Source organism: Papio anubis, chromosome 6, assembly GCF_008728515.1.
Source record: "Papio anubis isolate 15944 chromosome 6, Panubis1.0, whole genome shotgun sequence".
NCBI classification, from domain to species: Eukaryota; Metazoa; Chordata; class Mammalia; order Primates; family Cercopithecidae; genus Papio; species Papio anubis.
The window spans coordinates 155,216,475-155,232,663 of record NC_044981.1 but is presented as its reverse complement, the minus strand read 5'-3'; the positions used below and the strand labels follow the sequence as shown (position 1 = coordinate 155,232,663).

The 16,189-nt window shown below is 39.9% G+C and overlaps 1 protein-coding gene and 1 long non-coding RNA gene across 4 annotated transcripts in view; one reads left to right on the top strand and one right to left on the bottom strand.

Moving 5' to 3' along the window:
• The first annotated feature begins 1,159 nt into the window (after positions 1 to 1,159).
• Positions 1,160 to 14,032, top strand: LOC116275387. The gene is made up of 3 exons (XR_004184460.1): positions 1,160 to 1,207; positions 12,008 to 12,119; positions 13,950 to 14,032. It is a non-coding gene; the product is annotated as an uncharacterized LOC116275387 (long non-coding RNA).
• LOC116275386 (sorting nexin-3) overlaps positions 2,427 to 16,189 on the bottom strand; it is a 51,614-nt gene continuing 37,851 nt past the window's right edge. The window contains exons 2-5 of one of the 3 annotated variants that reach the window (XM_031667549.1): positions 14,466 to 14,561; positions 5,664 to 5,788; positions 4,329 to 4,384; positions 2,427 to 3,464 (exon numbers count right to left, since the gene is read on the bottom strand). In XM_031667549.1, coding sequence (XP_031523409.1) covers positions 3,400 to 3,464; positions 4,329 to 4,384; positions 5,664 to 5,788; positions 14,466 to 14,561 — 342 coding nt within the window. In that variant the 3' untranslated portion in view covers positions 2,427 to 3,399. Of the gene's footprint in view, positions 3,465 to 4,328; positions 4,385 to 5,663; positions 5,789 to 13,675; positions 13,840 to 14,465; positions 14,562 to 16,189 lie in introns of those variants that run through there. The other 2 variants (XM_031667550.1, XM_031667551.1) reach the window with 2 other exon arrangements.

Below are 16,189 nucleotides of genomic sequence, written 5' to 3'. Positions count from 1 at the left end.
CATCTTCACAGTTTATATCCAGTACCATCCTCTCCCGGTTAACCTTGAAAATTCTGCTCAAGCTTCCAAAACCTCAGTCTTCTCATTTGTAAAAATAACATTATGTACCTCATAGGGAAGTTCTGTGACAGAGATCACAGTGGAATTATTACAAACTTATTATCTCTATCCTAAAACAGTTTTAACTCCTTTCCTAGCCTAAACACTGGCGTTTTGTTAATAATAGCAGCTGGCACCCACTGAATATTAATCTATATGCCAGGGAGTGGCCTAAACTCTGTCCATCCATAGCTCAAACACATTTTATCTGTAAAGGCCTGGGGGCCACAGCCTTATTCCTTCATTGGCCATATTCACCCCACTCATGTAACCAAAAAAGGCAAAGCAAGTGGACACAACAGGACAGCTTTTAATCTAGGGTGGCCTCCTAGCAAAGAGGGCTGAGTGGAAAAACCATGGGATGTAATAAAAAGGAGATGCTCCTCCTCCCCTAACACCCCTTCCCCCAAGTCATAATCACTACCAGGGGTCATGATGGCAGAACCTCTGGGTAGCAAACCAAATACCAGATAAACCTATTCTGGAACTGCCATGGTAAATGAGTAAGAGTGGTACCATTTGCTGCTACTACTGTTGTATCCATGACTACCACTGTCAACTAATAACTATTATTATGCTTTTATATGTTCCGACACTGTTCTATGAATTTTACATGTAATCCTCAATGTAAGTTACTAAAGTTACCACCAATATTGACCCTTTATAACTGGCAGGAGTTGAGACAAGGCAATTAAATACTTAAACAATGGACACAGAGCCTGAGATTCCTTAGAATTACCCATCTATTGCTTTGTAATTCACTGCCAAATTAGTTTTTTTAGGAAGATTCTTAAGGGATTCTGGAATCCCCTCCTATGTAGTTAGAATTATGAGCACCTGTATTTTTACTTTAGTGGATTAAAGGCATAGTTTTACTATAAACCATGGTCTCAATTTCCTACGAGACATCACTGAAAAGTACCCTCCTCCATTAGGCAAAAACATGTTACCTGGAATAAACTTTTCGCCTACTTTAAAACCATTGACTTTTCAAGAGCATGCCTGCCCTTAGGAAATTGTGGTAGAGGTTAAAAGTGGGCAGGCTGGTACAAACCATCCTAAACCACACTATTCCTTGTCTGTGAGTGATCAAAATCAAGACTCCATGGTGAGTGGAAACCTTGACATTACTGACATTTTTCTGTTGTGGGAGGCTGGCTTGTTCATTGTAAGAGGTTTAGCAGCATCTCTGACATCCACCTGTTACATTCCAGTAACATTCCCTAGTTGAGACAACCAAAAATATCTTCAGACATTGCCAAACATCCGCTGGGGGACAAAATCATCCCTGGTTGAGAACCACTGCTTTATTTTAATGTTTAACAGAAAAAAAAAAAAAAAAAATTCTTTTGAGACAGGGTCTCACTCTCACCCAGGCTAGAATGAAGTGGCATGATCTTGCCTCATCGCAACCTCAACTTCCTGGGCTCAAGATACACTTCCGGCTAGCCACCCAAGTAGCTGGGACTACAGGCACACACTACCATGTCCAGCTAATTTTTAAACTTTTTGTAGAGACACAGTCTCACTATGTTACCCAGGTTGGTCTCAGAACGCCTGGCCTCAAGCAATCCTCCTGCCTTGGCCTCCCAAAATGCTGGCACTATAGGTGCAAGTCACTGTGCCTTGCTGAGAACCACTGCTTTAAAGAATTATTTGGTTTTGCAGAGCTACCATTATTCTGTTCTGCATACCCAAAACTGACAGCCTTTGACTTTACTTCTCAGTTCACTGAAATAAAACTTACGTGTTGCTTAGCTTTGTACCTTCTTACTTTACGGTAATTGAAATCTCCAGTATTAGGGAACTGTGAAATACTGTTTGAGCAACGAAAGGCCTTATGGGGCAACTATGACTTCTTCCTATGACTTCCATCTGCTTGGTGGACGTCCTAGTTTGGCCAAGACCTAAGCTTGTTTCCTTTTAAATGGACTGATCCATCTTCAGAGGAGACGCCTCTGTTGTAGGAGGACAAAATTTCTTTACCTTGGGATTTAACTCCAAGTCACAACGGGTCCCCAAACCACCAGAAGTTGTACAGACTCAAACTAGAGACCACATTCTGGCTGAAAGGTCTGACCACAACACAAGCTAGGCAGCAAGAAGTCATGTATTTTCTGGTATCTTATCATTTTTGCAGGTCAGGCTACAAGATTGTGCCCTTCTCTTAAAGAGGATAAAGTGTGCTAGTATCCCAAACCAAATTAAAGAGAAAGCACAAACCTGCTGACTAAGAAGAGTTATTACACCCCTGCTAAATTTATTTAAACAAGTCACTCAGTTGAACTAGGAAAAAACTTCTGAAAAATAGGAGAAATGGTATTGAGTTATCTTTAAAAGTCCTTTTAATAAATGACTTGAGATTATAAAACAGTTTTGAAATACACAAAAGTGCTTCAAAATGATTCAGTAAGTCTTAAGGAATAAATTTTTTAGTATATCACTTTTGTTGTTGTTGAAAACACCCCATTCAATGGGTGGAAGTATATTTGATGTCACCACTGTTTAAAGGGAATGGAATGACAGGAATGAGAAGTATATAATTAGTAAATAATCCCTCTCAACAAGTGACTTAAGCAGTCACTCATAGAGAGCAAAGAAAAGCTGGAGGCAACACAATCAGTGCATATCAGAAACGCATTTTAATTTTTATTTGAAAACAACTTAAATTTTTAGACAAATGATTTTAGTATATAAATTTGATTTTGTTTTTATACAGAATATAAAGATTTCCCTCATTAATCTTCCATGTGAAGGGTATTACAAGCCTGAAGGAAGATACTTTCTGCACACAAGTATGTATCTTACGTGTGCAGTATTGGAAACCAATGGTGTAGTGCTCCTACACATAAATTGGGTCAAGTGACATCACACATTAAAAGGGGGAAAGAGAAATATTCTAGTTAATCAGATGCAAGAAGCAAACAAGACACAAAAACTGTGCAAATAAGACCAAGCCAGTAACTTTAGTTAGGACACTGCAGATTACATTGGAATAACAGGTTTGTGAGGCTACAGTGTGCACCACATTAAAACAGCAAGGAAGAGCTATTTATATAGAAAGGCTGGAATGAGGGATTTTCACTAAAGCAAATTAACTTCTTGTCAACTGCCAAAACAAAACAAAACTGAGCATATGAGTGTTAGTATACTGAAGGCATGTTATACCAGTTTCTGTGCAGCATGCTAAAAGTTAGAACTTCTTCACTGGTGCTTATCAATCATTAATAGTCACATTTTTGCCCCTTCTTGCCAAATTTCAGGCATGTCTTATTTTAGATGGAGTATAGCTTTTATCTATTATTTCATCTTGTAAAAACATGTGAAGACAACGTTCATTCTGTGCCAGAGGATGACCAGCGACCCTAAGAATAAAAAATATAAATTTAGTCCAACATTTTACACAAGGTGGGGGAGTTCAAAACACATATTTTAAGGTTAAGAAGTATGTATAATTTTTTTTTTTTTTTTTGAGATGGAGTCTTGCTCTGTTGCCCAGGCTGGAGTGCAGTGCCTGATCTTGACTCATGGCAACCTCCATCTCCTGGGTTCAAGTGATTTTGTGCCTCAGCCCTCTGAGTATCTAGGACTACAGGCGTGTGCCACTATGCCCAGCTAATTTTTACTAGAGACGGGGTTTCACCATGTTGGCCAGGCTGGTCTCAAATCCCTGACCTCAAGTGATCTGTCCACCTCAGCCTCCCAAAGTGCTGGGATTACAGGCATGAGCCACCATGCTTGGCCCAGAAGCATGTACAGTTTACTAATAAGTATTATTCTGGACTGTCCATAAAGCTATGCACTATCAACTAATAGCATATGTTCTTTTGTTTGGTTCACAACTCTTAATTTAGAAAACATTTAATCACAAATTTTTCACTGCATGTGGTACATGTATCCAATTAGCTTTACATATAGCTGGTGTATTCATAAGAAACTTTAATTTTAATGTTAAAAGTGAAACATGTCAATTGATCGTAAGAACCTTTTTTTTTTTTTTTTTTTTTGAGATAAAGTGTTGTTCTGTCACTCAGGCTGGAGTGCAGTAGCGTGATCTCGGCTCACTGCAACCTCCACCTGCCAGGTTCAAGCGATTTTCCTGCCACAGCCTCCTGAGTAGCTGAGACTACCGGCGTGCACCACCACGCCCCACTAATTTTTGTATTTTTAGTAGAGACAGGGTTTTGCCATGTGGCCTTGGAACTCCTGACCTCAAGTGATCTGCGCACCTCGGCCTCCCAAAGTACTGGGATTACAGGTGTGATCCACTGCACCAGGCCAGAATCTATTTTAAAGAGGAGAAGATACAGGATTGAAGTTAGAAATACAATGAAGTTCAATAAAAGCCCCAAATACTAAAAAAACAGGCACAAATATCCAGGCATTTTGTTTTTGCCTGCTTAAAACCAGACTGGGCAACCAGACTCCTATCTTACAACTTAAAAACATCTAATATAGGCCAGGCGTGGTGGCTCATGCTTGTAATCCCAGCACTGTGGGAGACTGAGGCAGGCAGATCACTTGAGGTCAGGAGTTCGAGACCAGCCTGGCCAATATGGCAAACCCCTGTCTCTACTAAAAACACAAAAATAAGCCAGACACTATGGTGTGCACCTATAATCCCAACTACTCAGGTGGCTGAGGCATGAGAATCACTTGAACCTGGGAGGTGGAGGTTTCAGTGAGCCGAGATTGCACCACTACACTCCAAAGCCTGGGTGACAGAGCAAGACTTTGTCAAAAAAAAAAAAAAAAAAAGGTTTACAGACAATGAAGATTGAGTGCTATAGTAGATAACCAAGGGCTTTATGTAACCCTTTCTCTTCTGTTTACCACTCATGCATCTTCAAATCACTAGATAAAATTTAAAGTGTAAGCTCATATTACCATATTCTGTAGGATTTGATTTACTTTTCCTAGTTTAAGGCCAATGCACAATTACAGTGAGGTCTTTCTTGGCATAAATCTTTCTATCATTTTGGCTTTCTATTACTTTACAAAATAGCTGTATTTCAAACGGGAATAAAATTAAAAGCTAAAAATATTGGTTTGAGCTTATCAAGAGTTTCTAAAGTAAGAGAGAAACAATCCTAAGTCCTCTTACATTTTTAAAAGAATACATTTTACCATGAAAATTAAAAATGTGCACCTTTATACAAGACATGCTAATACCTCCATCTGCAATCAGACAAGATGATTGCAAGTATATTGTAAGTTTTATTGTTCATGCTAGAACATACCTTAAATCAGAAAGAATCATAAGTAAAACTGTATTTTTTAAATGCCGTAATTTTAAATGTAATTTGCATAAATTAACCAAGAAAAACAAATACAAAACTTAGGTCAACACAAAGATGCTCATTTCAATCACTCAAGTGTGTTAATATTTATCACATGATATTCAACTTGTCGGATACTTTACTTTGTTTAAATGATATGAAAAGTTAGGAAATGGCTAAAAGGCAACAGTGCAGTTTAGCTTAACATCTAAACTATAAGTAGTCACTTCAAGTAGTCTCAAAACATACCTCACTGCTACACTTTGAGGAATAGGAAGCACTTACTTGTTTATAAACTGCTCCAGCCCTTGTTTTCTTTCCTCAATAAAATTGTCATCAAATATTCCATCATCTCCTCTAAAAGGAAGCTGACGCAAAAACGCTTTCCCAGGGAGTGGGGGAACTACGACCTAAAACATGAAGACGGAAAGTTCTTGATCATGATGACTGGTTGTGAAAATGTATAGAGCACAGCATGAACACAAAGCAAGTCCTCACTATGGCAGCCATCACCTGGTCAAACTAGTTTAAATATAAAAGAGCAAAAAATACACTGAAAAAAGACCAAATGTTTAGATAAATGCAGAATAGCCCATCAGACAAAAGCTCCTAACTCAAAGGCAGGGCCCAGAGCTTATATTAATTTTCTTGGCCTTATCGAAGCACAGGTATACAAAGAGAACACTCACAATACTGAAATAAAGGTTACCATGCCCCTCAGACACTTGTGATGCCACTTGGAGAAGGCAATGCCTTCTTGCAATAGAAACTGCAGAGATCAAAATCAACTCTCAATTAAATGAAGAAATGTTAATGTTCTCTCTGCAACATGGTTAGATAAGAATTCTGGTTTCAGCCGGGCGCGGTGGCTCACGCCTGTAATCCCAGAACTTTGGGAGGCCAAGGTGGGCGGATCATGAGGTCAGGATCATCCTGGCTAACACGGTGAAACCCTATCTCTACTAAAAAACACAAAAAATTAGCCGGGCATGGTGGCGGGTGCCTGTAGTCCCAGCTACTCTGGAGGCTGAAGCAGGAGAATGGTGTGAACCCAGGAGGCGGAGCTTGCAGTAAGCAGCGATCACACTAGTGCACTCCAGCCTGGGCGACAGAGCGAGACTCCATCTCAAAAAAAAAAAAAAAAAAAAAAGAATTCTGGTTTCTTCAACCTCTTACCGTCTGCATTATAGTCTTTCCTGTTTGTGTTTGAGGTGATGACAAAATATCAATAACTCTAGTTGTCACTATTCTGTTTCCTAAATTAAGAAACAAGTCAACTTTCTCCCAAATGTCCTATCCTGCTGTATTTTCCCAAAGACCTGTCATTTCTCCCTTCCCGCACTATAGGAAGATCCCAAATTTTCCCCTTCAAAGCCTAACCAAGGGTCAACTCCTGCGATCTCTCCCTTCTGGGAATTATCCAGAGCTCAAATATTATTATAGGCCAGGTGCAGTGGCTCACATCTGCAATCCCTGCACTTGGGAGGCCAAGGAAGGCGGGAGGATTGCTTGAGACCAGGAGTAACACAAGCCTGGACACATGTCTACAAAAATAAAAAAAAAACTTAGCGGGGTGTGGTGGTGTGAGCCTGTAGTCCCAGCTACTCAGGAGGCAGAGGTGGGAAGATCACTTGAATACAGGAGTTCAGGACTGCAGTGAGCTAAAATCACATTGCTGCACTCTAGCCTAGGTGACAGCGAGACCCCGTCTTAAAAAAAATAAATAAATTTTAAAAAATGTTATTCTGGAGCTCAAAATACTTGTTTTGATTAAATAGCACCTAGCTATTTCACAGGTTTCTTTGGTTTCTCTATCCTAGCATTATTGAGAATCAGGTAATTTTTGTACAGGGGGGCTTTCTTGTGCATTATTTTCTTTCTTGAGATGGGGTCTTGCTCTGTCACCCAGGCTGGAGTTCCATGGTGCAATCATGGCTCACTGCAGCCTCCCCCAGACTCAGGTGATCCTCCTGCGTCAGCCTCCTGAATAGCTGGGACACTACAGGCACACAGCATGCCACCATGCCTGGCTAATTTTTCTATTTTTTGTGGAGATGGTGTTTCACCATGTTGTCCAGACTGGCATTCTTTTCTTTAGCTGTATCCCCGGCCTCTACCCACTAGACATCATAGCACCCCCCGCTGAGACAATAAAAACTGTCTCTAGACAGTGTCAAATGTCTCCCGGGGGATAAAACTGTCTTTGGTGGAAAACCACCAATCTATCATACTAATGTCTTCAAATCAAGACCCCTGTCTTAGGCTTCTTGTGGTTATTTTAAGAAAAACTGGGCATACAACAGAAGCTCAAATATCTGTTAAATGACCAACCACTTAGCTGGATCCTTACTTTAAAACCAAACAGAAAAATGTGTAAGCAAACAATTAGAACAAGGAGAAATATAGATAGTAAACTGATACATATATATATTTCTTTTCACTAATAATAAAAATTACACATATTCAAAAAAATTAAAACTTTAAACCCTTGATACAGTTTCTACACCAAGGAGTTTATCCTCAAACAAAATTCAATAGGGTAAAAAAGGGAAAGAACAACTCGACTTCATGTAGATTAACAAAAAACAAAATAAAAACAAAAAACGAAACGTCTGGCCGGGCGCGGTGGCTCAAGCCTGTGATCCCAGCACTTTGGGAGGCCGAGACGGGCGGATCACGAGGTCAGGAGATCGAGACCATCCTGGCTAACACGGTGAAACCCTGTCTCTACTAAAAAATACAAAAAACTAGCTGGGCGAGGTGGCGGGCGCCTGTAGTCCCAGCTACTCGGGAGGCTGAGGCAGGAGAATGGCGTGAACCCAGGAGGCGGAGCTTGCAGTGAGCTGAGATCCGGCCACTGCACTCCAGCATGGGCAAGAGAGCCAGACTCCGCCTCAAAAAAAAAAAAAACGAAACGTCCAAATAAACTTTATAATCCCTTCCTAGATTTACTCTCCCCAGATGACCAATGATGAAGATATCTAAGGATTTATCTCTGTAAATTTATGCTAGCATTCTTAGATCTCACTCCCATGTTAGCATCTGTTTAGCTAAGAGTTAAAATCTGCAGGGACCTTTTATAACTGAGAAACAAAGGAATGCTAACCATTAAGTTCCAGTAGAATGGCTATCTGGTGAGCAGGGAAAAATATCTGTATCTACACAATTATTATTTAGAAAAAGAATCTAGAACCAGTGTGTTAAATAAACGACCATCATTAATTCAGGGTAGAATTTAGCATGAAACTTAAGAAAAGTATGGCTCGAGGATGTCAAAGAAAGAAGGAAAATGATAAAAAAAAATTTAAGAATATATATATAAAATTAAATATATATAAATTTCATATATAAGGGAAATTTAAGAAAAGGATTGCTATATTATCCTCTGTAGAGATACATTCTTCCTAATATATTCAAACTAGTCATTCAAATGGATGGTGAGGTGGTAGGCAACAGGATTAATGACCTATAAAAATCATAAATGGCTTATCCAGCTAAGATTCTCTTCTACATCAAATTATTTTTGCTAAAGCAGTCTGAAAACACCTAATTGGAATTCTAACACCAGGTTGGGTGCGGTAGCTCACACCTGTAATCCCAGTACTTCAGGAGACCAAGGTGGGCAGATCACCTGAGGTCAGAAGTTCGAGATCAGCCTGGCCAACATGGTGAAACCCTGTGTCTACTAAATATACAAAAAATTAGCCGGGCATGGTGGTGCACGCTTGTAACCCCTTTACTCAGGAGGCTGAGGCAGGAGAATTGCTTGAGCCTGGGAGGCAGAGACTGCAGTAAGCCGGGATTGCACCACAGTACTCCAGCCTGGGCAAGAGCCAGACTCCGTCTCAAAAAAAAAAAAAGAAAAGAAAAAATCTAATACTAATTAAAAGGTCACGAATGCAAAGATATGTGCATACATGTGGGGTGAGAAACAGAGTATCTGGTGAGCATAATATATTGAAAGTAAAGTAAACTAGAATAAAAGCTAAAAGATCTGACCACAATACATGTCGGCTAATTTCTAGCTTAGTTTAACAGATCTTAGTTAAAAGTACTAATATACCACAAAATAACTTGATTACATTGTTCTTTCCAATACTGTAATACGAGTACAACTTTCACATGGATTTAACTCTCAATCTATTTAACTGGTCTAATGGTAAATGTGAAGTATTGTGCTTCAAAAGACAACACCAAGAAAGTGAAAAACAACCCACAGACTGGGAGATACATGCAAAATACGTATCTGATAGGGAACTCTAAGAGTCTTATATATTCTCGACATAACTCTAAAATAAAAAAGATGAACCCATTTAAAAAGGCAAAAGATCTCAATAAAGATTTCTCCAAAGAAGATACATAAACGGCCAGTAAGTACATGAAAAAAAATCAACATTAGTGGCCATCAGAGAAATAAAAATCAAAACCACAATGCAATACCCCTTCACAAACAGTAGGATAGCTATAATAAAGAAGACAGGCAAGCCGGGCGCGGTGGCTCAAGCCTGTAATCCCAGCACTTTGGGAGGCCGAGACGGGCGGATCACGAGGTCAGGAGATCGAGACCATCCTGGCTAACACGGTGAAACCCCGTCTCTATTAAGAAATACAAAAAACTAGCCGGGCGAGGTGGCAGGCGCCTGTAGTCCCAGCTACTCGGGAGGCTGAGGCCGGAGAATGGCGTGAACCCGGGAGGCAGAGCTTGCAGTGAGCTGAGATCCGGCCACTGCACTCCAGCCTGGGCGACAGAGCGAGACTCCGTCTCAAAAAAAAAAAAAAAAAAAAAAAAAGAAGACAGGCAATATAATAAAGAAGACAGGCAATTAATTAGTAGGGATGTGGAGAAAAGTAGAACTTCACATTGCTTGTAAGAATGTTAAAATCATGCAGCTGCTTTGGAAAAACAGTCTGCCAATTCCTCGAAAGGTTAAAAAGAGTTATGATATGACCCAGCAATATACTGGTAGGTATATACTGAAAAGAAATGAAAACACATGTAGACAGAAACCTATGCATAAATGTTCACAGCAGCACTACTAAAAACAGCCAAAAAGTAGAACCAAATGTCCACCAAATAAGTGGATAAATAAAATGTGGTATAAGCATACAATAGGATATTATTTAGGAATAAAACAAAATGAAGTACTGATGCATGTTAGAAAAGCATGAACTGTGAAAACATGTTAAGTGAAAGAAGCCAGACCCAAAAGATCACATATTCTGGGCTTTCATTTATGTATGTCCAGAATGGGCAAATCCACAGAGAAAGGAGACTAGCAGGTGGTTGTCTCAGGCTGAGTGAGGAAGGGTTGGGGAAAAATCAGTAGTGACTACTAATGGGGACAGGGTTTCTTTTAATGGGTGATAAAAATGCTCTGAAATTGAATAGTGCTCTAAAATAGTGATGGTTGCACAACTCTGCGAACATATTAACAACCAGTGAATTATACACTTCAAATGGGTGAAGAGCATGGTATGTGAATTATATCTCAATAAAGCTGTTACTAAAAACAAAAGCGGCCGGGCGGGGTAGCTCACGCCTGTAATCCCAGCACTTTGGGAGGCCAAGGTGGGCAGATCACGAGGCCAGGAGATCGAGACCGTCTTGCTAACATGGTGAAACCCCATCTCTACTAAAAATAAAAATAATAATAATTTTAAAAAGCAAAATATACTATTCAGCAAAAGTTTATTAAACATTTCCAGTGTGCCACATGGTATGTGAAGCAAAGCCCAAAGCCTATGAATCAAGACACTTCTCAGCTAGGTGTGGTGGCTCATGCCTGTAACTCCAGCACTTTGGGAGGCCAAGGCAGGAGGATTGAGGCCAGGAGTTCGAGACCAGCCTGGGCAACATAGTGAAACCCCGTTCTTACAAAAAAATTCTAAAAATTAGCTGGACATGGTGGCTCATGCCTGTAGTCCCAGCTACTTGGGAGGCTGAGGCAGGACAATCACTTGAGACCAGGAGTTGGAGGATGTTATAGTATGCTATGATCACACCACTGCATTCCAGCTTGGGCAACAGAGCAAGACTCTGTCAATCAATTAATCTATCAATCTCCTAACCATCTGTAATTTGTATATAGTGAGATACAAATCTTTATTTCCTAATAGACAAATATTTCAACTCCATTTGCTGAATTCCTTTCCCACTGAATGATAATGTTATTTTTGTTATGAACTAAATTCCCTATAAATACATGGGTCAAAGTCTAAACTCTATTACATTCCACTCATCTATCTGCCCAACCTAAAGCAATATACACTGCATAACAGTTTCCATCAGAGATGGACCACATAAGATAATAATGGTTGTGCCATAAGATTATAATGGAGGTAAAAAATTCTTATTGCCTAGAAATGTCTTGGTGATCCTGATTGTGTGCAGGCCTAGGCTCCTATGTATATTTGTGACTTGATTTTTAAGAAAAAGTTAAAAAAATTTTAAATAGAGAACAGCTTATAAAATAAGAATATAAAGAACATATTTTTGTACAGTTGTTCAATACGTTTGTGTTTTAAGCTAAGTGTTAAATTACAAGAGTCAAAGAGTTAAAGTAAAAAGTTTAAAAACTAAGCTAAGATTAATTATTGAAGAAAAATATTTTATAAATTTCAATGTACAGTGTTTATAAAGCCTGCAGTAATAAACAGGAATGTCCTAGGTCTTCACATTCACTTGCCACGTACTCGCTGACTCACCCAGAACAACTTTCAATCCTGCAAGCTCCATTTATGGTAAGTGCCCTATACAGGTGTACCATTTAAAAAATTGTCAGTGCTTTAAAAAAAAAAAAAAAATTCTTCCACGCTGTATTTTTTACCATATCTTTTCTATGTTTAGATGCACAAATGCTTCCCACTGTGTTACAACTGCCTGTAGTATTCAGTACAGTAACATGTTGGATAGGCTTGTAGTCTAGGAGCAATAAGCTGTACCATATAGCCTAGGTGTGTAGCAGGCTACACCACCTGCGTTTGTGTGAGTATACTCATATGATGTTTGCACAAACAATGAAATCACCTAAGGATGCATTTCTTAAAATGTATTCTCATCATTAAGTGCCATATGACTACACCACATTGTTTGAATTACTATAGCTTTAAGATATGTTTTGACGTCTGGTAGAACAAACACCTGCTGCCCACTATATACTGAAAATATTTTTTGGTTATTCTTGAGTTTTTACTGATTCTAAAGCTCATATATAAATCTTCAAGTTTATAAACACCCCTACTGAAATTTCTACTAGAATCTTATGAATTTATAAATAAGTTAGAAGATACTGCTCTACTTCATGCAGGTCTCTGCTAATGTCACCTAGAGCGAGGCCTTCCCTGCGCTCTATATGAGAGTGGCTCCCCTGGCACTTCCTACTTCCCTTAGTTTAGCTTTGTCTTATTTTTTTTTTAGAGCTTCTCATCATATGACATCTATATATTTTACTACATTTTTCCTGCCTTCTCTTCAACAACCCCCTCCCCGCTGCAATTTACCTAATAAGATATAAGCACCATAAAAGAGGGGACCTTAATTTGTTCATAGCTCTACCCATAACTCCTAGAACACAAAGAATGAGCTCTCTAAAATGTTCATAAAATAAACAAATCTTCAAAAGTAAATATTCCAAACGAGGAACACAGTATTACAATGAATACAGTATCACACTTTTTTTTTTTTTTTTTTTTTTTTTAGACAGGGTCTGGCTCTGGTGCCCATGCTGGAGTGCAGCTGTAAGACTACAGCTCACTTCAATCTCTGCCTCCTGGGCTCAAGTGATCCTCTTGCCTCAGCCTCCTGAGTGCTGGGACTACAGGTGCATGTCACCATGCCTGGCTAATTTTTGTATTTTTGGTAGCGATGGGGTTTCGCATGTTGCCCAGGCTGGTCTCGAACTCCTGAGCGTAAGTGATCCATTGGCGTTGGCCTCCCAAAGTGCTGGGATTATAGGCGTAAGCCACTGCACCTGGTCGCTCTTTATTTACGTCTTATTTTTTCTGGTAAAGTTTTAGAGCTTTCTTAACATGGATTTTGTATTTCTAGTTTTATTCCTTTTTAAACATTTTGGAAGAGATGGGGCGCGACTCACAATGTTGCCCAGGCTGGTCTTGAACTCCTGGGCTCAGGAGATCCTCCTGACTCAGCCTACCAAAGTACTGGGATTATAGGCATGAGCCACCATGCTTGGCCTTCTTTATATTTTTGTTGGAATGCTATTATCTGCATATTTTGTGCTCTTATGCAGCCATTTTTAAGCTAGAAACAGAAAAAAAAAAAAACAACCAAAACACTTATTAAACTTGAGAAATGAGTACAAACTAGCCTTCATCTAGTTCAGGACTCCTACCATACCCACTTCTTTTCACCTACTTTCTAGTCACAAAATAACTTTTCATCATTCTGAGCATACCATGTCCTTCCATGACTCCTTGCCTCTGATGTCATTCTGAGGCAGGGCTGAAATGAGAGACATCAGAGTGAGACCTTGCTTTAACTTATTTTGAAGCCAAAGCTACCAAATTCTATTCTAAGAAGATCAGGCATGTAACAGTGTTTTTAAATTGCAGGCAGCAACCCACTAGTGGATCACGGCTATCATTTAAAAACGCTAATCTGAAAAGTATCAACATATATCACACAGAGTGAGGTCTTTTACTGCTTTATGAAACTTCTGTTACATGAACACGTGTGATGAAAAAAACTTATGTGTCAGTAAAACAAAATTGGAAATACACTGACATTTATAAAATGTACTGAGAAAGAGAAACCTGGCTTAAGTGTGTGGAGAGGGGAAGATGGAATAGGACGATGAGGGAAAGGAAGGAAGTAATAGCAAGAAGATTCTAAGAAGTGTTATTCAAGTGTGAGTCAGCAAAGACCTCAACTGAGCCAAAGTAGACAAGAGAAAGAGTTCTAAGGAAAATTTACAAAGACTCTACCTCTATAAAATGACATCGAACTATCTGAAAAAAAGAAATCACATTTGCTTTTACCCATTTTATTCAAGATCATTTTCCTGAGAAATATTAAACATTAAAACTTGGAATGTTTTGCTTTAAAACCGCATTTCGAATCATTCTTACCTTGCTCTCTCTTTCTAATTCACTTCGCAGCCATTCAAAGTCACTGTATCTTCTTCTAACAGTAGATTCTTTCAGCTTGAAAATAGGAAGATTTGTCTGAAACAAAAAAAGTTACTCCTAAATTGAAGTACATTAAGGAAACGTCAAAAAAATGGAGGAATGGGGGAATCTAGGCTTGCCAATTGATAATATGGCAAATCTGATTACCTTACCAAAAGAAATCATGACTTTCTTTTTCTTTTTTTTGGGACAGAATCTCGCTTTGTTGCCTAGGCTGGAGTGCAATGGCACGATCTCGGCTCACTGCAACCTCCACCTCCCAGGTTCAAGTGATTTCTCCACCTCAGCCTCCTGAGTAGCTGGGATTACAGGCACCCACCATCATGCCCAGCTAATTTTTGTATTTTTGTAGAGATGGGGTTTTACCATGTTGTCCAGGCTGGTCTTGAACTCCTGACCTCAGGTGATCTGCCCACCTCGGCCTCCCAAAGTGCTGGGATTACAGGCATGAGCCACCACACCCGGCCGAAATCATGAGGTTTTTAAGATGACCTTTTACCCATAACAAAAAAAAACTTTGCTAGTTCTTTTTTTTTTCTGAGACAGAGTCTCGCTCTGTCGCCCAGGCAGAGATGCAATCTTGGCTCACTGCAACCTACGCCTCCTGGGTTCAAGTGATTCTCCTGCCTCAGCCTCCCAAGTAGCTGGGATTACAGGCACCTGCCACCAGGCCTGGCTAATTTTCTTGTATTTTTAGTACAGGCGGGGTTTCACCATGTTGGCCAGGCTGATCACAAATTCGTGATCTCACGTGATCTGCCGCCTCAGTCTCCCAGAGTGCTAGGCTTACAGGCCTGAGCCACTGCCTGGCCCACTAGTTCTTTAAAAGTATTTACACAAGAATACAACTTTTAAATGTACCTTTGCATGCATGCTTTTGGATGTCATTCTGCCTGGGGCTATCTGCATAAATGTAGGTCATTTTCTTATTATTTTGGTGAGCTTTAAAAATGTCAACTAAGCAGGGGTGAAAAAAGGTTAGCTCTTGACTATTCTTCTAGCTAGTACCTCAGCAAACAGTCCTCATAGGGGAAATACAATTAACCTTTTCAATTTTAAAATTTAATTTTCTTGGTGCTCATTCATTATAGCAAAACCCCAACTTATGTCTCAATGCCTATCACTGCCCATTGATGTAGAAATTCTTTTTCTTCTCCCAGAGAGAGGGTCTCACTGCATTGCCCAGGCTGGATTTAAACTCCTAGGCTCAAGCAATCCTCTCGCCTTGGCCTCCCAGGTAGCTGGGACTGCAGGGTCATACCACTGTGCTGGCTCACTTTACTTTATTTTTTGAGACAGAGTCTGCTCTGTTGCCCAGGCTGGAGTGCAGTGGCACGATCTCGGCTCACTGCAAGCTCCGCAGCCTAGGGTCATGCCATTCTCCTGCCTCAGCCTCCCAAGTAGCTGGGACTACAGGCCCAGCCGCCACGCCCGGCTAATTTTTTGTATTTTTAGTGGAGACGGGTTTCACCGTGTTAGCCAGGATGGTCTCCATCTCCTGGCCTCATGATCCACCCACCTCAGCCTCCCAAAGTGCTGGGATTACAGGCGTGAGCCACCGTAACCCGCCCACTTAGCTACTTTTAAAGGAAAACAAAATATTTTGTTAAGAGGACTAGATTAGATCTTGCATAAAAAAAGACCTAAATAAAACATTATTCTTA